This window comes from Metopolophium dirhodum, chromosome 4, assembly GCF_019925205.1.
Source record: "Metopolophium dirhodum isolate CAU chromosome 4, ASM1992520v1, whole genome shotgun sequence".
NCBI lineage: Eukaryota > Metazoa > Arthropoda > Insecta > Hemiptera > Aphididae > Metopolophium > Metopolophium dirhodum.
The window spans coordinates 14,752,501-14,775,483 of NC_083563.1; the positions used below are offsets into that span (position 1 = coordinate 14,752,501).

Here is a 22,983-nt window from a genome sequence, read left to right on the forward strand (position 1 = left end):
ATAAAAATTAAATTAGAAACTATTTTTCGTAAATTTTATACTATAATTTTTGGCATTTTATATTCCCTTTTTTTTGCATTTTAAGTGCATATTTTGCATTTTAAGTGCATATTTTGTTGCATATTTTTGACATTTTTAATGCATTTTTTAAGGTTTTTTAGTGCATTCAATTCACAGCCCTAGTAATAGTAATAGGTAATCTACTGGTTACTGGCTACTGCATACCACGTACGACGTTAATAATAAGTAATATTAACTAATAAGCCATCATTATATTCTATTGAACTTTTGAACTGGTAAATAATATAATAATAGAAAATAGAAAATCAAAAATGTCAAGGCCACGAGACAAGTTCCGAAAATATTTATCTGGTAGTGAAAAATTAAAAAAAAAAATACAAATTGAAGAAAACATAAACTCCATCCGTGGTTCGTTACAAAAAAGGTAACCTAACCTAACCTTTTTGTAGTAAAGTTTTTGAATAAACCAAAAATTTTATCCGATGATTCCGATGTTACGACACAATTACATGTAAGTAGTACTTATAAATTTATAATAACACTACTTATTATATTTATATTTTATACATTTAATTGGTGTAATTTTTACTACCTACCAATATTATAAAGTTTAAATGAGTACCTATTAACCTAATTTAAAGTATTTGATAAACGTGATTGGCTGATTGAGTGTCAAAAATTGTTTTATTAACTGCACATGCACGACTGGCCGGCAACAGTATGATTATAATTTATGAACTGTTTGATTGCAACCTGGGTGCAAATTTGCATGGGTAAGGTTCCAAGTTTCTGACCCCCCCTGAAATTTTTTTCCTTTTACAAAAAAAATCTTATTTACCACCATTGCAATACACAGAGTCGATCAATTGTTGGTTATTTTTAATAGATATAAAATAAATTGTTAAATATGACAAAGACATCGATAATTATAGTTTCAGTTGTTTTTTGGCTGATTTAGAACATTGCCAAACGCCTTAATCGTCGTATGGTATCATCGTCCATCGATTATCACCATGTTTATTACGACCCGAAAAAGCCCTATTGATGACCAGGTGTCCAGCCCGTCGTCCAGGTTAAACACTCAAGTGTTCTAAATGTAGACTAAATTTGAGGCTAACTATATAATTTGTTATAAGTTATAACCAATTATATAAAAACTGTTTAGCAAAAAATAATGTAAATTATTTACTCAGGTAAAACCTTAACCGAACTACAATCCTGCGTAGGCTACTGCCATGTCAGAGGGTAGACATGATTTCTGAAAGGGGGGGGGGGGATTACGAATTAAGATATACCTTAATTAAAATATATTATCTCAATTCGTGGGGGGGATCAAAAAAAGAAAACAAAATAGCAAAATGGGAGGGGAAAATTGGATTTTTCCCCACCCTCTCAAAACTTTTTACTTAGGTGGTAAAATATTTAATAATAAGGAACAATGAATATAATTTGAATTAATTCAAAAATCACATCAAACACAATATGGGAGATTATCCACTCCAAAGCCAATGGGAGGGGATCTGACTCCCACGTTCCACACCTTGTATACGCCACTGGCTTGCGCTGTATGCAAAACTCGTCATTATCACATTCGATATTGTTATCGATTCAATAACACATTTTGATAGTCGGTATTGAATACTGATAACAATGTGGACTACTGATTAGAGATTACTAACAAATATACTAAATAGTCATAATATTGAATTTTAAATTTTAATAGTTAACAACGTAGAACAGTTAAAATTTAAAGATTTCAAATGTTTATATAGTTTTAAATCAATAAACGACTTCACAACTTAATATGGAGTCTACTTTTGATATTAACGGATCAAACCGGAATAATAATATTTGTATTAGTAAGTTTGTTCATGAGGTAAGTAGCTTTGATGTATTATGTACTTGATTTTTAAATTATAATAAATTATATCATAATTTTATAGCATCCGATATTAAAGTCATTTATTGCCGGTTCTACATCTGGATTATTCTCTACAGTTTTATTTCAACCTTTTGACGTTGTCAAAACAGTCTTACAAAACCCTAGAAAGTAATTGAAGCTGAACTGTTAAAAAAAATAATATGTTTGTTGTATAATTTAATTAACATTGTATTATTAGTGACAATAAATTAGGAATAATCAATGCCACAAAGTCAGTCTGGCAGCAAGAATCTTATTATGGATTTTGGAGAGGACTGTCTCCGGTAAGTACCTACCTAATTATATTTTATATTCTATTAAATGCATCTATATTTTACTTAATCTACTTTGTTATATTTAAAATAACCTCTATAGAACTTTACCATAAAATTGTAGTATTCTTAAATAATTTTTGGTGTTTTAATTGAACTATAAAATAAATAATATTATATAATAATAATACCAAAGTAACAATTTTCAATCAATAACAAATAATCATAAATTTTGGTTAGTAAAAATAAATATTTAATCACTTAATAGATAATTATTTTTTTTTTTTTTTTATAAGATAAAATAGAATATTTACAATCTGTAATATTTATATACATACAATAGTTAAATTTGATAATATAATAAGAAACAACAACATGAATGGCGTGAGGAGGGAGGCCCACCAGTATGGATACCCTCTAGCTTGGGCGATAATTATTTAAACTAAAATAAATCAATATTAAAATTATATTATTAGGTAAATACTTATTTTAGAAATAAACCATTAGTACTTCATGTTTTTAACAAGTATAGTGATCAAATGTTTGTTTAAGAATATGGCTAATATAGGTCTATATTTATGCTATCACTCTTATTTATTATTGTTAATAATACCTTTCTTGCCCAGTGTAACTCTTTTTATTCCCATAAGTGACAGATGTAATGGAGCACAAAAACATAATATTTGCTATTATAATTGCATTGTAGGTATAAGTACTTTTATTTCAAGATATTAGGATTCGTATGGGTACAATTCAAACTATATACATTTTTTTTGGGTATCCAAAAAGACAACATATTTTACATATGACAATCGAAGAATTTTCCCCGCAAACTAAATAATTTAAACTTAAACAACTATATGCTACTTGTTGTGTAGATCGTCATGAGTCGTGACTCATGACGCTTGTATTATTATTTCAACAAACTGTTTTAGATGCATTGTATTCAGTGGCTGATTTTCAACATGTTTTACATGGGGGGGGGGGGGGGTCCAGTACCCCTGGACCGGCCCCCTGTAAATCTGCCATTGATTGATGATTGTATTCAATACATCTTTGGCAAGATTCTGATACTTTTAGTTCAGAAAATTAAATTTCCAAATTCCAATCATAAATAATTGTAATTTTCTTTAAAATAAATTCTCTAATTTAAAATCTGCTTTGGAAGCTGCGTCTAACATTCAAGATCAAATTCAGATCATCAGAGAAAATATTAATGTAGAATTTCACAAATTATTAGCTATATAGTATAGATTTTCTTTGTAAAAATGATTGTATAATTATTAATTATGAGCAAAACAAATGTCAACAAAATAGACAAATTATAATTAAACAATAAGCAATCCAGAACATTTTGAAAGAATTTTATCCGCTTTTCGATTACTTCTTATTAAAAAAAATGTTTAAGTTTGATTAATTTTATACATTTATGATATTATGTTCATTTATGTGAATGTCAATAAAAATTTGAATACATTTTTTGAAGATGGAGCTTATTTTATCAAACCAAATATATTTTGTGTAAATAAATTACTTGACAATTTTTGGTAGGTTATCTTGAATAGTTATATTGACGAAATTAATAATTTGTTTATTGCTTAGTTGCGATTTTATTGGATTTAATAATTATTGGTTTGTGATTGAATGTAATGTGTTATTAATTTATTATGTTGCTATTGTTAAAATATTGTTTAACGCAAAGGTTTTTTACCTTTTTCAAATCATCCCCATTTTTTTTTTTTAATGCGAGCCTTTCAAAAAATAAATAATATATTATGAACAATTTATCGATATTAAGAAAATCACAGTACAGGTACACTGTATAGAACGAAATTGATTTTATATCGCGTGCAATATGTTCGATATTACTCAAACTCAATACCTACTCAATTAATGACTTAATAATATATTTCAATATTTGCGATTAAAATTGTCGAAGTAAGTACCGTGTACGTGCTACGAGTGTAAACATAACCAGATAAAATTAATATTGATCGACCACAATCACTTGTATATTATAGTATATAAATAATCCGTCGTCAGATAAGATAATAAAATACGCTATTTTATTCGACATGTTATTGAACATTCGTACCTACCGAACTAATAATTAGATTGATTTTTAAAACAATATATATTTTGATATGAATAATCATTTGTTCATTATTTTTGGGTACCCCCAAACTATCTTTGGTGACCCTCAGGTTAAGCTTTTTTTCCTAATATTGGTACCTACTCCAATGTGCATTTGTGCGTTGTGCCTACAGGCTACAATAGTTATAACAACTGTCGTTACTATTTAAAACTGCCTAGTGTCTACTTAAGTACTATAGGTATACTACTTTCTACTGAGTAGCGAATGATGTGACTCGTAAAAGTCGTTAGGTCTGTGGCTTTCAATACGAGGGTCGGGAAAGATAGTGATATAAGGAAAAAAAGTCCGAAAAAAAAATGATTTAAATACATATTAGTTGTTGAATAAAAATAAAAAAATAAATTAAAATTAGTTCGTAGAAAATTATTATAAATACATACCTATTCATTATTAAATTAAAATAAAATAATTAAACTACAATTAGTTCGTAATAACTTATCAAACAACAATGTTTTATTATTAAATAGTAATTTTTTAATCGCCCTGTATACTCAAATTAACTTATATACCTACCTAGTTATAATAATAATAAATAATAAAATATTTGTTGTTAATTTTTTACGGACTGATAATTTATAATATCAAATTATATTAAGTATACTTACTCAATATTTAGCATTTACTAATATTTATAATGGTTATAGTTCAAAACTCCTAAACATGTGGTGGTATGGGCGTACCTATATATGGCCATAATCTCATAAATCGTTAGTTTATTATTATGATTCTAAGAATTTAACGGATTAGATATTTTACTTTTATAGTCTTGCCTTATAGATTATAGTTAAATTGAAATATTTTCATTTGTATTATGCAAATTTAATAAAAATACGATAAATATTAATATATACGATTTAAATATATAATAATATTATAAGATGACATATTATGTTTATTGTTAATCATACTTGGATTTTGGATATCAATAATTTCGTATACATGGTTTATACCTTTAAACTTTAAAGCTAAACTAATGTCACGTGTGATTCTTATACAGCCTGTCGACTGTCTAGTGTCTACCGTGTGGACTGCATGACTTATTTAAGTCCATGTTATAGTTGGTTACAATTATTATGGTAATCGGTCAAAATATCCAAATTTAAACATTTCGAAAATAATTTTATAAATTATCAAAAACATTATGAAATTGTTATATAGTCAAATAATTTAAGTTAAAATGTCAAATAATACAATTACGTAGATTACAGTGTTAACCTACACTATTTTCTAATGAAATAGCAATAGCATTTAAAAAATTTGGAATATCCTTATATTATAATATATGGATATATTCCTTGTTACTACTTACTAGGTCAATATTAACTAGTTAGATCTCAAATTCTCATCAATTATGCACATTCCCCAATCCCACCAGACCCCGACAGTGGGAAAAAGGGAAAAAAGCGGAAACGTCAATTACGTTGGTCGTCAAATGTCGTATAACCAATCAACTTGCATAAAATATGTTGTTTTATTACATTTTATTCCTTATTTCCCTCTGTAGTTTATGATAATAATTAATCCATCGTTAAAAGGAAAAAGCTTTTAAATATTAAAGTTGTTAAACTATTATTACTACTTTTTGTTAGGTACCCAAAGTACCAACTACATCTAATTTTCTAACAGAAAGTTTAAAATCGAAAGAATTTTACTGCTTCAGAGTACAAAAGGAAACAACAAACAAAAATAAAACGTACACTACTGTAAAATCGCTACGCCCTGAATCTGGTCGTAGCCGTTTTCCGGTTTTCCCCAAAAATGAGATACCGCTTTCCTCCACTACCTATCAATTTACCAAAAATAAATAAATAAATCTTAACCATTTTCCTCTACTTTCCAATTTCCCCCAATAAAGAATTAAGAAAAATAATGTTTATGTTTAACACAAATAGTCGAATATAATAGTTATAATAAATAAACATAATACAATTACCTATGAATTATTAACAATTATATAGTTAGGTAACTTTATTTTTTTTATTATTTTACGACATTTCAGCGACAAATGAATACCTGTTTAAAGAAAAGAAATATCAGACAGATGAATAATTATTTAAATGATTGTATTACTTTTAAATTTCTACGTTTTGAAATTTAATAAATCCATTGCCGATTACTTTATACGCCGTTTGTTTGCTCGGTACTAATAGTGCCTAGTCTTTATTTTTTTTTTTTTAATATGAATACATGTTATTTTACATTAAATATCTGTTTGAATTTGTTTCTCATTATTGAGCTACATAAATATATTTGGTTTTTCTTTATAAGAATATTGCCTTAATATTTTAATATTTGAAGAAAAATGGAATCTAACTTTTTATTTTGGAGGAAAACGGTACCTATCTCATTTTTGGAGGAAAATGGACCCGCTGCTAAATCTAACATAATTTAATAATTAATAATTATTTATGTATACATTTTGAATTTACGTACCTACCTACCTAAAATAATATAAACATAGTAGGTAGGGCTTTCTATTCTGTATACTTTTAATTACTAAGTTTTTATATTTTTAGTCTCTTGTACGCAATATTCCAGGAATTGCCATTCATATATCACTTACACAGTTAATATATTCGTATCTAACAAAAAACAATGAGACTTCTATGGTGAAGTCCGGGATAGCTGGATTTAGTGCACGATGTATTACTGTTTCTGTATTAATGCCTTTCACTGTTTTAAAAACTAGAGTAGAAGTAAGTAAGTAACTTATGTACCTACGTTGTATTCATTTTAATTACTTTTTACTTAAGTTGATAATTCTAAAACGATAACATTTATTTTCAGAGTGGACAGTATAGTTATACGACTTTAATCCGTGGCCTATCTGAAATTTATAGGTTGGAAGGTTGGAAAGTTTTGTGTCGTGGATGGACACCAACAATTTTGCGAGATGCTCCATTTTCTGCATTATATTTTATGATTTTTATCAAATTAAAAAATATAACATTACAAGGAGGCAAGTATTACAAAATTAAATATAGTGAAAAGTTTTATATTTTTTATATATATATAACAAAATGTTTTGTGGTTTGGCGTGGTGCGTTAACTGCCACTAGTCGCGCAATGCGATGAGAGTAAGTAACGCTCGCTCCTACTAGCTCTCGGATGGGTGACCATCCGCGGACCCGGGTTCGTAGTTCATTACCCCCTAACCCCCGCTAATTGTCATAATCTCTGGGCTTAAGATCAATATAAAAAAAAAAATAGATACATTTTGAATATAATATACAGGGTGTAACAGGAAGATCTGACAAATTAAATAACTTTTGTTCTAATCAATATTTATTAATTATTTTTTTATATATAATTTATTGACGTACATGCTACATGTATCATTTAACATTTTTACTAAAAATAAAAGATTTAAAATCTGATCTACATATTTTTGAAAAATAATTACCCTATTTGTAAATCTATTTTTTAGAAAATTTTTGACTGTAAAAACATTTATCTAAGTCAAGTATAATGTATATATAGTCATATCCTAGCGTGTTTCATAAACACGCATGAACATTTTTTAGAAACAACTTTATAAACTAAGTTTTTTTTACAAAAACATATTATATACTAATGTCTTGTATAGTTAATAGTTAATACTTAATACTCTGATTAAAGTGAGAAACACAAATCGGGCATCTGTGCACCTCGGCTGCGGTGGGAACCTATTTTGTCAAACCCCTTTGAAGTTAAACACCTATAAAAAAATGTATGCCTATGTATTTGATAGTTGAAACTTAATTTCATAATGTTAGAACTAAAGGAAGATTGTGTTCATTTTTTAAGTACAAAGTAATTTATAATTTGTATGTGATCTTAACAGATTTTTCAAAATTTAAACTTCAAATGCTCATAAAAAATAGGCCTATGTGTCTTAGATAATTTTTAAAATATTAAAATATATGCTTATGATTCACCTTGAATTAAATTTTCATCCATTTTGATCAGAAACAAATGTAGGCCCCCCTCCATACACACACAGATCCAAAAGTCTGGACATGTCACTTAATTGTGCTGCTTCTTGAATACTATTTTTCACTTTCATAAAAAATAATTAAAATCAATATATAATATAAATAACTTATCAAATAATGTTATTGTTTTGTTCAATTAGAATTAGACAACAAACAACCATTTTATATTTTTGGATGTGGTCTTTTTGCCGGAGGATTAGCATCCTGTATAACTCAACCATTTGATTGTATAAAAACTAGTCAGCAAGTATCAAAAGAAAAACTTCTTTTAATCGATGCTATTATTTTAATTAAACAAGTAGATACATACTATTATTAGAATTAATTTCAAGCAATTCAAACGATTAACTTGTTTTCAGAAATATGGAATAGCTGGCTATTTTAAAGGACTGTCTCTTCGAGTTTTAAGACGATCTTTAATGGCTGCATTGACATGGACTGTGTATGAAAAATTAACTTAGATGATTAGTAACTTAGATTATAATATTTTTAATTATTTATGTAATAATGTGTCTTATGTGTACATATAATATTGTTTAAAAAATGTTAGAATTCTTTAAAAATATCTATACAATATTATCATATCTTAGTTTTATATTAGAAAGAAATCAAATAAAGAAGAGAAACTTCAATATTATTTTTTATGTATAACTGTAATCTTAAAATTAATTGGACTGAAATATTTTAGCAACATATTTAGAATAGTATATTTTTATTTTAAGTTCTCTAGTTACCCTCAGTAGATTTTTTAATTTTATGCATAATTTGATAGGTTATTTTATTTAGTGCATTTTTAATTTGTTTATTTTTCTGTGGACTGTAGTTTATTATTTTTATTATTTAGATTATATAATATGAGGTATTAGTTATGTAAATCATTTGTTAACATTTAAATGTTAAATTATAGTGTAATTTATTTCAACCATTAATAATATACATTGGTTCTTGTCAATTATTAAAAAAATTATTTATACCTACATATTAAATGTATAAAAAAAACTTAAGTCAGTATTGATACAACTAATTGCATTCAAGACAGTGGCAATCATAAGCTTTATTAATTTTAAACTTACATATATTTATACTTAATATATTTTTTTGTTCCATCAGCTGGTACCTACTGGCGCACTGTTACAGCTAATGCACTATTAACAAACAACCACCTCACACATGGTATATTATTTAATACAACTGTAGGTATTAATAATATTACTAATTTATCATTTTAAAGTTTATGATCTATATATTTTGTGAATCTAGGTAAAAATATCTGGGTTAAAATTGACCATAATAACTGTCCTTGGCTAAGTTGTCTAGAATCAAGAATAGGATAAATAAACAGATGAAATAGATTATTATACACATATTATATATACATAGGTGCCAAACAAAAAATGTACCTATTTACAACATTAAATTATATTTGAAAAAATAAACAATTAATATATTTTCTTTTTTTAATAAATTGTCTTTACTGTAATAATACATAGTTGCTAGAGTCGCTAGCTGCCGTAAATTGTTCAGTCGGCTGGGCTGACATTATTATTAATACTTTAGTTATGTAATAGTTGTCAAACTTTTCAATAGTTGTTGCTTGGCCGCTGGCTAGTCGTTACTAGTTATGTACTCATGTTTTTTCCATACCACATGCAAACGGTACCCCGGCAAAATATCACCGGTAAAATATCGCGTGACCAAAATATCGTAACTAAAATATTGTGAAACAATTATATCGTAAAGAAATAAATAATAATACAGCTTTACATTACTATAGCGTCTGTATATTGCATTTGACTTCATCTTATCTAATCGTATTCACCTTTTAGCTAGCAATGCATTCAAGTATACTGATTTTTCATTTTATAATTTCTATTTAATAATACTTTGTACTGTCAACTGTGACTGACGCTTTTATAGTTTCACACTTTTATATAGTTTTACAGTTTTTAGATACTGAGCGAAGCGATCGCGATGAATGTATTGATTTTACAATGATGTGTGTTTTTTTTATAATTTTTAATTTTTTTACTTTTGTATCTGTCATCACCTTTTAGGACAGTAAAAGTGCTTGGATTTTCTCCAACAGTAACTTTTCTGATAGCAAAGTGAATCTAGTTGGTACTTTGGAGGGTCAAAAGTAAAAATTTCCCAGTAGTTTTCAAAAGCGACGTGAAAAACAAAAGAAAAATTAAGGAAAAACGGGAATTTTTACGCAAAATATGTTTTCGAGAAAATCGATTTTTGTTTTTGGTGTAACTCTAAAACAAATGACCGTAGGGACATGACATTTTGACTGAATGTTTATAATTGCATTTCCTATACACCATAACATTTATTTTGAGCTGTTTACGGACATTGAAAATGTAATATAAGATTACTCATAAGTTTGTCTACCTTTATCAAAAAAAAAATGTGTACAAGAATATTAAATTAAATTTTTATGAGCGTCTGAAATTTATATTTTTACAACATTTGATATTCACTCGATTTCTCATGTAACAATTTTCTTATTTTATTGTAATTAAAAAACGAATGACTGTAGATACTTGAAAATTATACTGAATGTTTATATTAGCATTTTCTATACACCATAAAATTTGAAAATATTTTGACTCTTTTTGAGCTGTTTACGGACATTGTCAGTTTTAAATTTTTTTAGTTTTTTTTTCTATAAATATCAATAAAATTTTATTTGTTGGGTAAAAAAGCATGAAAATTTAATATAACAGGAGCCTTACAAAATACGTAAAAATCACGAAAATGTGCAATTTAATTCGAGTTAGAAATTCATAAAAATGTTTGTTTTTAAATCTAATATTTTAAAATGTAATACAAGATTCCTCATAAGTTTTTCTAGCTTTATCAAAAAAAAAATGTTAACAATATAGTCAAATTAAATTTTTATGAGCGTTTGAAGTTCATATTTTTACATCATTAGATATTCACTCGATTTTTCAAATAGCGATTTCTTATTTTGTTGTAATTATAAAACGAATGACTGTAAATACATGACAATTTAACTAATGTTTATATTTTCCTTTTCTATACACAGTAAAATTTAAAAAATATACTACGTAAAAAGCAGGCGAACAGAAAAATAAAAGTAAAAAGGTAAGGAGAATTTTTTTAACACTGATACACACCAACATACTTAGGTGTAACATTAGACAGAATACTTACATACAAGAATCATTGTGAAAAAACGCAGAAAAAGTAAACACAAGGAATGGAATAATATGGAAATTAGTAGGGTCCAAATGGGGGTGGACCAGGATACATTACGAATATCAGCCATTTATTATGCCATTGCATTATGTTTCTCTGTGACAGAGTACGTTTGTCCAGTGTGGAAGACCTCTTTACATACAAAACTAATATATGCTCAGTGGGATAGCACTATGATAGGTTAGACGTGATGTCGCAACAGGCATCGAAAGGATAATAAGATCCTGGATCTCAGGATGCATAATGATAATTTCTGCATACGTTAATACTATGATATTGATATGATCAGTATTTTTATGTTCAAGGATAATTTTTGTATTTTTTCTCTGTGGCTTTTAATTGAGAATATTAAAAATAATATAAGTTGATTTAAAGTTAACGTAGATACAAATGAGTTAAGTTAAAGTTAATTTATTTAAAACAGTGAACTAGTAAGTACTTAATAAGTTAAAAATAAGTAATGACTTAACTCGTTAATGCCCAGCCTTGTCAATAGATAATGAAATCGATTGTATTTTATTGGTAAATATTTGCATATAGCACCCCATAGTTGGTTGTCATAAGACAACATTGGTTTTAGCAGAGTTTTGTATGGTATAGCAAATTGTCTTTTTGGCTAAGTTTAGAATGCTGTCCTAAAGGACTATAAGTGGGTAAAGAGACTTACGTTTGGAGTTTAACTGGAGCCTTCTTTGTTTTATATATTCCGTCCAGGTGACTATACGAAAAGTGATTAATTTTTAATGCTTAAATCTACCTATTTATTTTTAAAGAATACCATTTTTTTTTAGCCTATCTTTACATTCATCAATCATCATATATTGTATACATTCGTTGAATAATACATTTGAGTAATGGTTTACAATATTATGTTTGCATTTTAGATTTTGAGCGAAGCGATGAATGTATTGATTGTACAATGATGTGTGTTTTTTTAAATTTTTTTTTTACTTTTGTGTCTGTCATCACCTTTTAGGAAAGTAGAAGTGCTTGGAATTTCTCCAACAGTAACTTATCTGATAGGAAAGTGAATCTAGTTGGTACTTTGGGGGGTCAAAAGTAAAAATTTCCCAGTAGTTTTCAAAAGCGACGTGAAAAACAAAAGAAAAATTAAGGAAAAACGGGAATTTTTACGCAAAATCTGTTTTCGAGAAAATCGATTTTTGTTTTTGGTGTAACTCTAAAACAAATGACCAGGTAGGTACATGAAATTTTGACTGAATGTTTATATTAGCATTTTCTATACACCATACAATTTTGAATTGAGCTGTTTACGGACATTGTCAGTTTTCAATTTTTTTAGTTTTTTTTTCTATAAATATCAATAAAATTTTATCTGTTGAGTAAAAAAGCTTGAAAATTTAATAGAGGACTCCTAGGCTATTGTTTCAAAGGCAGATGAAAAAAATTAAAAATCCTTAGTCACAGTTTTTATTCATAAGCATTTAAAATTCAAATTTTGACAAAATACGGAAAAATCACGAAAATTAGTAAATTATTTTGAGTTGAGAATTCATAAAAATTTTTCTTTTTAAATCTAAGATTTGAAAATGTAATATAAGATTACTCATAAGTTTGTCAACCTTTATCAAAAAAAAAATGTCTACAAGAATATTAAATTACATTTTTATGAGCGTCTGAAATTTATATTTTTACAACATTTGATATTTACTCGATTTCTCATGTAACAATTTTCTTATTTTATTGTAATTAAAAAACGAATGACTGTAGATACTTGAAAATTTCACTGAATGTTTATATTAGCATTTTCTATACACCATAAAATTTGAAAATATTTTGACTCTTTTTGAGCTGTTTACGGACATTGTCAGTTTTAAATTTTTTTAGTTATTTTTTCTATAAATATCAATAAATTTTTATTTGTTGGGTAAAAAAGCGTGAAAATTTAATATAAGGCTCCTGATATATCGTTCTAATAGCAGTTGAAAAATATTAAAAATACATAGGCACAATTTTTTTTTATAAGCATTTAAAGTTCAAATTTTGACAACATTTATCAAATTTATAATTTATTAATTATTTTGTGGTTAAAAATGTATAAAATGTTTAACTTTTATGGCTAAGGATTGAAAATTTAAAACAAGGCTCCACGTAAATAGGTTATATATAAATTACTATTTATTCACAATAATATCATCAAATATACGTCTTGGTAATATCATAGGCTGACTGACCGTTTTCGCTCAGAATCGTTTTTCTTATACAATGATATTATATCATTGAATTCAAATTTAACACCATCCATTACAGTGACCCACTTGTAACCTACTGTACAGCAGAGCGACATCCACGTACCCACCTTTTTTTTTATTTATCTTAATTTTAAATGGAATTGAGTTTTTTAAAAACTGAAAAAGGCAAAAATGTATTAGTTCATAACGGATATACTTTAACAAAAGAAAAATATGGTGCTGATTCCGAGGTAAGATAAATAAATAATAATATTACTGTTTATAACATTCTATGCTCGTATCTATAATAGTGGGCGCGGGAATAACACGGCCGCCGTAATTGAAAATAGCAACATGCATTTTGTGCAAAATCCGATCTTTAATAGTTTAATTATTATTATTATTATTATTTATTATTTTCAGATTATTTGGAAGTGCAGTCAATATGCCAGTAAAAAATGCCCTGGAAGATGTCATACACAATCAAATAACGTTGTTTGGGACCCTGACAATCACACTCATTTACCAGAGGCATCCAGATTGGCTGCAATCCAATTTATCTCAGAAATAAAAGAAAATGTAACAACTTATACTAGTACTTCAGCGTCGGTTTTAGCTTCAGCTTCAAAAGAACTAGGTACCTCGTGAAATAATTTCTTATATTCCAAAAATTGACTCCCAAAAAAGAACAATTCAGTGACTACGGAAGAAGGAATTTCCAATTATACGCCCTAATTGTGTGGAAGAACTAAAAATTCCTGATACATATATATATATCAAATAACAGATAAAAAAGAAAAATTTTTATATTTTGACTGGAAGTGAAAACATGTGTGCTTTAGTATTTTGTACAAAGGATAATTTGAAAGTATTAAAAAATTTTCACAATGGTATGTGGATGGAACATTTAAATCTGCTCCACCACTTTTTAATCAGTTTTTTGTAATTCACGGAAAATTAAATGACGGTTTCGTATTCCCATTGATATACAGTGTAATGACTCACAGAACAGAACAAGCTTACGATATTTTGTTTAATTTTCTAGAAAGAAAAAAGAAATTCTAGAAGAAGAAGGTGAACTTGGAGAGTTCGAACCAGAGTCAATCATGACAGATTTCGAAATGACTTCTAGAAAATCATACAGTAAGTGTTTTCCTACTACTAAACAATGGTGTTGCTACTTTCATCTAATAAAAGCTATTTGGAAAAAAATACAAACAATTCCAGAAATGCAAAAGTTGTACGAGGAAAATATGATTTTCTCTTCGAAAATTCGTTATTTTGCTTCTCTGGCTTTTATACCACCATCAGATGTTTGTGATGCTTATGAAAAAATATTAAAATTAGATTTTTTTGTTAAAAATAATCAAATTATTTTTCCTTTCCTAACATACTTTGAGGAGACTTGGATTGGTACTAAAAAACGAGGGCGAAGATATCCTCCGTTATTTCCTATACCTCTATGGAATGTATATGCGGCAATACAAAGTGACCTGGATAAAACAAACAACATTTGTGAAGGATTTAACAACGGATTTGCTCATTTACTTTCTGCTCAACATCCTTCAATCTATAAATTTATAAATGGTTTGAGACATCAACAAAACCTAACGGAAATTAAATTAAGTCAAAGTATAGTAGGAAATCCAAATATGCCAAATAAAAAGAACAAGACAGTCAGTTGGGCTTAACGAGTAAAGAAAGTAGTAGCAGATTATCATAATCGAGAGTTTGAAGATTATCTTCAAGGTATTTCATTGAATATATACTTCTATTAATAATTAATATACATATTTAATTTTTTTTAATACTTATATCAATTTTATTAAATTATACATATTTTTTATCATTTTTATCAATTCTACTATATATTAATATAACAATATTATTTGCATGAATTATATTATTTATTTATAATTAAATTACTGCTATATTTCATGCTGGAGATATTTATTCCATGCGATATAATGGTTTTGCGATATTTTGGTTACGCGATATTTTACCGGCGATTCCATGCAAACCATGCTTTGGTGTTAATAGTAAACTGTTCTTTTTAGACTATTGTCGGTACTGGTCTAGTAGACCCCCGCCAAGAAAATATGCCCCCCGCCACTCACGTTTAATTGACGCCCGCCACTTAAATCTCGTGTTTTCGATGTTCTAGTCATTCGATATATAATGTATATACTGCAGTTAAAAAGGTACGAAATTACAAACGTTAAGTAATTCCAAATATGTATTCGAATACTTGATAAATATAATATTCCGAATAAAGTATTTGGAATACTATAAAAGTACTTAAAAATATTTTTGATAAACATATGAAACGATACCAGTTATAATTTTGATATTGTATGATATTAGTAGATATTATTGATTCCAAATTTCCAACTCATAAAATATAAATTTTGTATTTTTGTTTTAAATCAAATGCTAGGTAATAACATGCAAATCAAGCAATTTAATTTTCATACTATAAAAGTATTCAGAATACATCACAAAATACTTTTGGAAATAGTATTCTAAAAGTATTCGGAATACTACCCAAGACTGATAATTATATATTAAATTATTGATTATTGACTAGAACATCAAAAACACGAGAGATTTAAGTGGTGGGGGAATACTTTCTTGGCGGGAGTCAACTAGACCAGTAGATACCTAGTACCCATAGGCGTGCGCAGACTTTTGGTTCCGGGGGTGCACACTAAAAATTAGGTTTAAAAAAAAATCAGATGATTAACACATATTATTTAAAATGTAACTAATTAATAAAAATGAATAAACTTATTTATATTCCTCTTTTAGGAACAAATGCACTTACCAACCCCCTCACGATTTTCAATTTTTTTTTTTAATTTCTTGTTTAATCAAATAGCGTTACATGCAAGCACATAAACATAAAATCACAAACTTTGGAAGGCTATAACTTCTATAATAATAGTTTCCGGTAACAAAAATTTGGTTGCGGAAATTTTTGATATCGGACAATATTTAAATATTTTAGTAGACCACCGTGGTCCGTGGCACAGTCCACCACATTTAAGTCTCATCACTGAATAATGAAGAATTTAGAACATAAAATTATAAATAGCATTATTGTTCTATGTAAATAGGTAACTAATTTTGTCATATGTTTCTTTTATCAATTCGTGTTATCACTTACATTTTTGAAATATAACAACAAATCACTTAATCAAGAAGACCGAGAAGAAAACATTTAACAGCCATAAAACCATTTTGAATTTTTCTTAGAACAAATTCAAATTATAATTCGACATTGACATAGGTCAATGAGATTGTTTTTTATTAGATTTTCGAAATGTTTTCTAGACATATTACTGCAGTTGTTGGTATTTCAAGTTTTTGCCTTGGAATATGGATGGATAGAAAATATAGGGAATTAAATGCATTGCATAGAATACCAGGATTTAAAATATTTGATGCAGTGTACGCTGATGGCATTGTTGCCAATAATCAGGAACTAATTGTAAATAATGAACAGCGAATATCTCAGGTAAAATATACATATTTCAATACATTTAATTATAATTCTTATTATTTACTATCTAGTTATGTACATTATGGTTATTTTATTTTAAGTTTAATTACTTATGCACATTTTGTATACCTACCTATGTATATATTTTAAGATTATGAAATATGGATTTCCAAGTTTGGATAATGTACGTTCGTATAAGAATTTTGTTCTTTCTTATGATCAAAGGAATCGTATACCCCATTGGGTTCTAGAACACCTCACACCAGAAAGCATACAGTATAATCCTAATGTAGATAGAGCGTCATGTGACTTTTATGAAGATAACTCATTTCATGAGTTTTATCGGTTGTTTTTATCTTAATATTATCTTATAACATAGAGTATTAATTTACAAAATATATTTTATAGAGCTACAAATAAAGATTATAAGAATAGTGGTTTTGACCGTGGACATCTAGCAGCAGCTGGGAATCATAAAGCAAGTCAAGAATTAATAAAACAAACATTTGTCTTATCAAATATTGCTCCACAAGTTGGTAAAGGATTCAACCGATCAGCTTGGAATAATTTAGAAAAATATGTTAGAAAAAAAGCAAAACATAATAAAAATATTTATATTTGTTCAGGTCCGCTTTTTTTGCCTAAGTAAGATATTATGTAATTTTTATTTTAATCAATGAAACTAATCTGTCCATAAATAGGTATTAGGTATACACTACTAATTAAAACAAACATTTTTTTAGAAAAGGAGATGATGAAAAATTATGGATCAAATATCAAGTAATTGGTGACAATCACGTTGCCGTTCCTACTCATTTTTATAAAATTATTGTTACTGAAAGTACAGAGTCTAAATTTTATTTAGAATGTTATATAATGCCAAATCAAGTGATTCCTGATGACATACCATTAAAAGACTTTCAAGTAATTTATACAATTATATTAAATTAAGTGATCCTAAAAAAGTTAAGAGGATGTCAGCGTAGTATTTGTTATCTTTCTCTCACCCACGCGCAACATAGCAAATTTTACGTTCACAATAATGATTACAGTGTGATCACCAGGGCTTGCAAGTTCATGCCCTAAAAAATGCCTAAATAAGCATGCATTTATGCACTCAAAATTGGCAAAATATGCATTGAAATATGCCTTAAAAAGTTAAAAAATATGCATTTATATACACTAAATATCTAAAGTTATACACTTAAAAAATATTTACTTAAAAAAATCATAAATAATTTTTTTAATAACATGAATTATGCATTCATTTTTTTATAGTTATATTTTATTTTTTTATGTCACAATTAAAAAAATATAGATTTTAAATATATTATAAACAATTGCGTTTTTTTCGTCAAATGTTGATTCTTTCATAGTATTTCCATAAAAAAAATGCATATTAATATAATAATATGAATAGGAATATCAAAATCATGTATAATATGCCCGATAAAATAGAAATATGCCAAATAGACAAAAAACCTCTAAATATGCAAAAACATGTAAAATAAGACTTCACATATGTAACCGTGGTACCTTGAAATAGATTTCTATGTCATCTAGCATTAAATACAACTTGCAAGATTTATATGCAAATGCATGAACTTACGAGCCGTGGTGATCACGATAAGTGGAATCACTCAATAATTATGTGCAGGCTTCATATATTTCAATTCTGCTTTTTTGCCTAACAAATAAACATTATTATACACATTTTTAAATAATTAGACTATTTTTGACCACAAATTATTTATTTTTTTTGTATTTTTTAATGAATTTTAGTGGTTGAATTTCTTTTCTTAGTTAAAAAATGGCCGTGTTGAAGTAATCTGATTTTATGTTATTTGCATGGTTGTATTTTTATTTTACGTATTTATTATTGTTAACTACGTATTTTATAATCTGTTATACCCATGCAAATTACATAAAATCAGATTACTATAACTCGGCCAGTTTTTAACTTAGAAAAGAAATTCAACCACTAAAATGCATTAAAAAATAATTTGTGGTCAATTAACAGTCACAAAAATAGTCTAATTATTTGAAAATGTGTATAATAATGTTTATCAGTAAGCCACAAAAGCAGAATTGAAAAAAAAATGAAGCCTGCACATTGTTATTGAGTGTTTCCACTCATCGTGATTTTATTGTATAACCATATTAATTTCTCAAATTAGAGTGAAAATGACCTCTTATAAAATTTAAAGGTAAGATTATTATCTAGGGCATCTCTTAGGTGTTTTATTATATTTTAATTTTAAAGCTAGTTAAGAATATTTTAAGATGTAAAATCAATTTACAATAATTTTAAAATATCCATTACTCGCTTTGAAATCAAAATATAATAAAACGTTTATGAGACGCCCTAGATAATAATCTTACCTTTAGATTTTAAAAGTGGTCATTTCACTCTAATTTGAAAAATTAAAATGATTATAACCATTATAGTGAACAAAAAATTTGCTATGTTGCGCATGGGTCAGAGAGAGAAAATAAATAGTGCACTAACATCCTCTTAAGGGACCTCATAAATGCGCGTTTTCTTTGTCGAGAAACTACTGTTTATAATTCCAACGATACATGTCGACAATAATTGTCATGATTGTCATTCTGAAAAAAATATTCAAATTTTCTGTAATATGTTCAAGCCTTATTTTTAATTTTTGTAATTTAGATTGCAATAAATGTTGTTAAAAATTTCAAACTTAAATATTTAATGAATTAAATACAATTATAAAAATGTGCCTTGAATCTTGATCAAACCCTCATACATTTTGTGGAAAATTAGAATATTTTGTCATAATGCAAATCGAGGTAATCCAGGGGCGTCATTTCAGTTTTTTGCCGGGTGTGCAAGATTTTAGGCAGGTCAGTTTTAACATTTAACCAAGCCAATTTTAACATTTAATATTCAAACAATAACCATGCCGTTTAAAGTATGTTAATATTATCTCCTTCTCTTTTATTATCCTAATTAAAATTACTCATATCAACTAATGCATATTGTAATTTTCAAATAGCTAGCAGTATTAAAAGCTTATAAGCAACTAAAACAAGTAGCAACTAGCGGCCAACAGAAGCCATTTTACTACTATTTGGAGAAATAAAAAGCAAATGCGGTATAAAGGAATTTTTTTTAATAAATGTATTTACAAAACTAAACATTATTCAATATTCATACAAAATAAAACATTATTAATTATTTTTAAATTTAAATCAATGAATATCTACGGGTTAATATATTATGTATGCTATGCTTATACCACTATAGCTGACACGAACTATCTTATATAATGAAACGCGCTTCACATGGTTATCAAGGGATAAATTTGATGATAAAGCTGATAAAAAAATTAATATATATTACATGCATGAATATTTTATTAATTTTTTATAGTAATCATATCGGTGTATACTGTATAGGATCATTAATGGAGGGTCAATTATTTACTCTATTATGTTATTGGTTCCGTCGCACACTCCCCCCCCCCCCCCTAATGACGCCTCTGAGGTAATCATTGTGATGTATTGTTAGAATTAAAGTTGTCTAGTTGAGTGAAAAATAAACATTTTTTCCGGATCACAAAATTATTATCTGACATGTGCATTGTGCAAGATCCCTCCATAAACTGTATTTCTGATTTTTTATATGTACCTACTTATAAAAAAATAAATGGTGTAGACTAATTAGACTATAGAAACAAAGTGGGAGGGGTTAAAATTTAAGTTGTGGTCCGTGAACCGTTATAGTGGAAAATTTACAAAAGTGGTCTGTGCCTAGTATTGAGTTGGGAACCACTGTATTATGTGCAACTAGTGTCTATTAAAGAGTGCATTTTGAGTTAAAAATGTGTTTATTTATATGATTCTATACTGGCGGAAATTTACAAAGAAAAATACATGTGTTGGTAAATATTAAATATTAAAGATAACAATTCAATTTTATAAGTAAAAATTATTAATAATATTATACAATTAAAATATGTAAAAGACCAGCAAATAAATAGTAAGAATATACATATCATCAAATTAAAAACAAAAATTGTGTGGTCCTACTCTAAGATTTGTCTTACATTTCACTTGGACTACAAATCTAGGAGACTAAGGTCCAAGTTAATTATACGTATGGTTCTTTGGATTGGGCTGTTACATAAATAGTTAGTTTTACAAGTGCTGATTTTGAATACCTTTTTATTATGGTACCCAATCCTAGGTTATGAAATATTATCCTGAAATTAGCATAAGGTTAGATCAGTTTCAAAATTCCGATAGCGATGTGTAATTATGATGAGTGTGAGACATTATTGAAACATAACCAAAGAATGAAAGAAAACGTTCTTCAACCCTTTCAACAAAATTATAATTGTTATGTTATTATTTTAATGTTTTTCAGATGCCTTTGGAAGTAATTGAGCGTGCATCAGGATTACAATTTTTTAAGCGATTGACACTTGATAAATTTACAAAACTTAATTAATAACTACAATCAAAATAACTTAGTATTTAGTACATACAATTATGTAGGGTTTATATATATTAATTTTATGAATCATAATAAAAAAAATAATAAAAATTATATTTTTACCTACACCACTGTCTACTTCTTCTACGAGTTTCTATTTGTTTCAGATGTTGAATATCATATTAGCAATGTTGTTCATGTTAAGTGACTAGTGATGCCTGAAATAAATCGTTTGTCTATAACTAAGTACAATTTCATTCCCTATTGTAACCCCTATAATAACTTGGATACAAAATAATGTTTTTGATCTCAATCTTGTTGTTTATTAGTGGTAATATTTATTAATATTATTGTTATGTGAGCAACTCGTACACGCAGTATTGGCTATGGGCTATGGCGAAGCATCATACATGTGCATCACTATTAATGCTCAACGGGTAAGCAGTTCCTGTGATTTGGATGTGGCGAAGACTGATCAGTGATCACTTAAGACTGGATTTATATTCTCTTAAAATACCTAAAATATGATGCTAGTATTCTCTAAAAAAACTTCAAATAGTCTCATTATAATCTCTTAAAAATTTAAAAAATATGCTAAAATATACAAAAATAATCAATTAACATCATTATTTGCTTTGAAATTCTTTAAAAAATTTTTTTTTTCAATTTCATATTAACAACGAGGTATTAATTAGGTATTAAAATTTGCGTATTCTAATGGAATATTATTGAATATTTTTTGTGTCTCATCAGTCATCACCGTTTTTGGCGTATCTAGACTCTAGGTGGAGCATTCGGGAGGTCAACATTTGAAATCTCAATAGTTTTCAAAAGCGCAGGGAAAAACAAAACAAAAATTAAGGAAAATCGGTAATTTTTACGCAAAATCGATTTTGGTGTTTAGTGTGATTCTAAAACTAGTAACCGTAGATGACATTTTCACTGATTGTTTATATAAAATTTTCTATACACTATACAAATTTTAAATTTTGACTTGTTTTGAGTGGTTTACAGACATTTTCAGTTTCCAATTTTTTTAGTTTTTTTTTCTATAAATTTTGTTGGGTCAAAAAGCTTGAAAATTTAATACAAAACTCCTAATATATTATTACAAATGAGAGTTGAAAAATGTATAGTCACAATTACTTTTATAAGCATTTAAAGTTTGAATTTTGACAATTTCGACAAAATACGTAAAAATCACGAAAATGTGCAATTTAATTCGAGTTAGAAATTCATAAAAATGTTTGTTTTTAAAT

The 22,983-nt window shown here is 27.3% G+C and overlaps 4 protein-coding genes across 4 annotated transcripts; all 4 read left to right on the plus strand.

Annotated features, from left to right (window-relative positions):
- Positions 1 to 1,629: 1,629 nt before the first annotated feature.
- Positions 1,630 to 9,275, plus strand: LOC132943682 (mitochondrial glycine transporter-like). The gene is made up of 7 exons (XM_061012723.1): positions 1,630 to 1,897; positions 1,965 to 2,071; positions 2,142 to 2,226; positions 6,886 to 7,065; positions 7,157 to 7,328; positions 8,484 to 8,641; positions 8,703 to 9,275. The coding sequence occupies exons 1-7, from the start codon at positions 1,826 to 1,828 to the stop codon at positions 8,802 to 8,804; spliced, it is 876 nt and encodes a 291-aa protein (XP_060868706.1). The 5' UTR covers positions 1,630 to 1,825; the 3' UTR covers positions 8,805 to 9,275.
- Positions 9,276 to 13,915: 4,640 nt separating this feature from the next.
- On the plus strand, positions 13,916 to 14,900 carry LOC132943916 (uncharacterized). Its single transcript, XM_061013066.1, has 3 exons — positions 13,916 to 14,011; positions 14,184 to 14,397; positions 14,806 to 14,900. The coding sequence occupies exons 1-3, from the start codon at positions 13,916 to 13,918 to the stop codon at positions 14,823 to 14,825; spliced, it is 330 nt and encodes a 109-aa protein (XP_060869049.1). The 3' UTR covers positions 14,826 to 14,900.
- On the plus strand, positions 14,436 to 15,585 carry LOC132943915 (uncharacterized). The gene has a single exon (XM_061013065.1). It carries the CDS (start codon positions 14,867 to 14,869, stop codon positions 15,449 to 15,451), a length of 585 nt encoding a protein of 194 aa, XP_060869048.1. The 5' UTR covers positions 14,436 to 14,866; the 3' UTR covers positions 15,452 to 15,585.
- A 1,348-nt stretch (positions 15,586 to 16,933) lies between these two features.
- On the plus strand, positions 16,934 to 21,852 carry LOC132943780 (endonuclease G, mitochondrial-like). Its single transcript, XM_061012879.1, has 5 exons — positions 16,934 to 17,277; positions 17,414 to 17,607; positions 17,671 to 17,907; positions 18,006 to 18,186; positions 21,656 to 21,852. The coding sequence occupies exons 1-5, from the start codon at positions 17,083 to 17,085 to the stop codon at positions 21,737 to 21,739; spliced, it is 891 nt and encodes a 296-aa protein (XP_060868862.1). The 5' UTR covers positions 16,934 to 17,082; the 3' UTR covers positions 21,740 to 21,852.
- Positions 21,853 to 22,983: the final 1,131 nt, after the last annotated feature.

Coding starts and splice junctions, on each gene's coding strand:
- LOC132943682 (XM_061012723.1), top strand. CDS start 1,826: ATGGAGTCTACTTTTGATATTAACGGATCAAACCGGAATAATAATATT. Junction 2,072..2,141: donor GTCTTACAAAACCCTAGAAA/GTAATTGAAGCT, acceptor TTGTATTATTAG/TGACAATAAATTAGGAATAA. Junction 7,329..8,483: donor AAATATAACATTACAAGGAG/GCAAGTATTACA, acceptor TTGTTCAATTAG/AATTAGACAACAAACAACCA.
- LOC132943916 (XM_061013066.1), top strand. CDS start 13,916: ATGGAATTGAGTTTTTTAAAAACTGAAAAAGGCAAAAATGTATTAGTT. Junction 14,012..14,183: donor AATATGGTGCTGATTCCGAG/GTAAGATAAATA, acceptor TATTATTTTCAG/ATTATTTGGAAGTGCAGTCA. Junction 14,398..14,805: donor TTCAGCTTCAAAAGAACTAG/GTACCTCGTGAA, acceptor TTAATTTTCTAG/AAAGAAAAAAGAAATTCTAG.
- LOC132943915 (XM_061013065.1), top strand. CDS start 14,867: ATGACAGATTTCGAAATGACTTCTAGAAAATCATACAGTAAGTGTTTT.
- LOC132943780 (XM_061012879.1), top strand. CDS start 17,083: ATGTTTTCTAGACATATTACTGCAGTTGTTGGTATTTCAAGTTTTTGC. Junction 17,608..17,670: donor TCATTTCATGAGTTTTATCG/GTTGTTTTTATC, acceptor TATATTTTATAG/AGCTACAAATAAAGATTATA. Junction 18,187..21,655: donor TACCATTAAAAGACTTTCAA/GTAATTTATACA, acceptor AATGTTTTTCAG/ATGCCTTTGGAAGTAATTGA.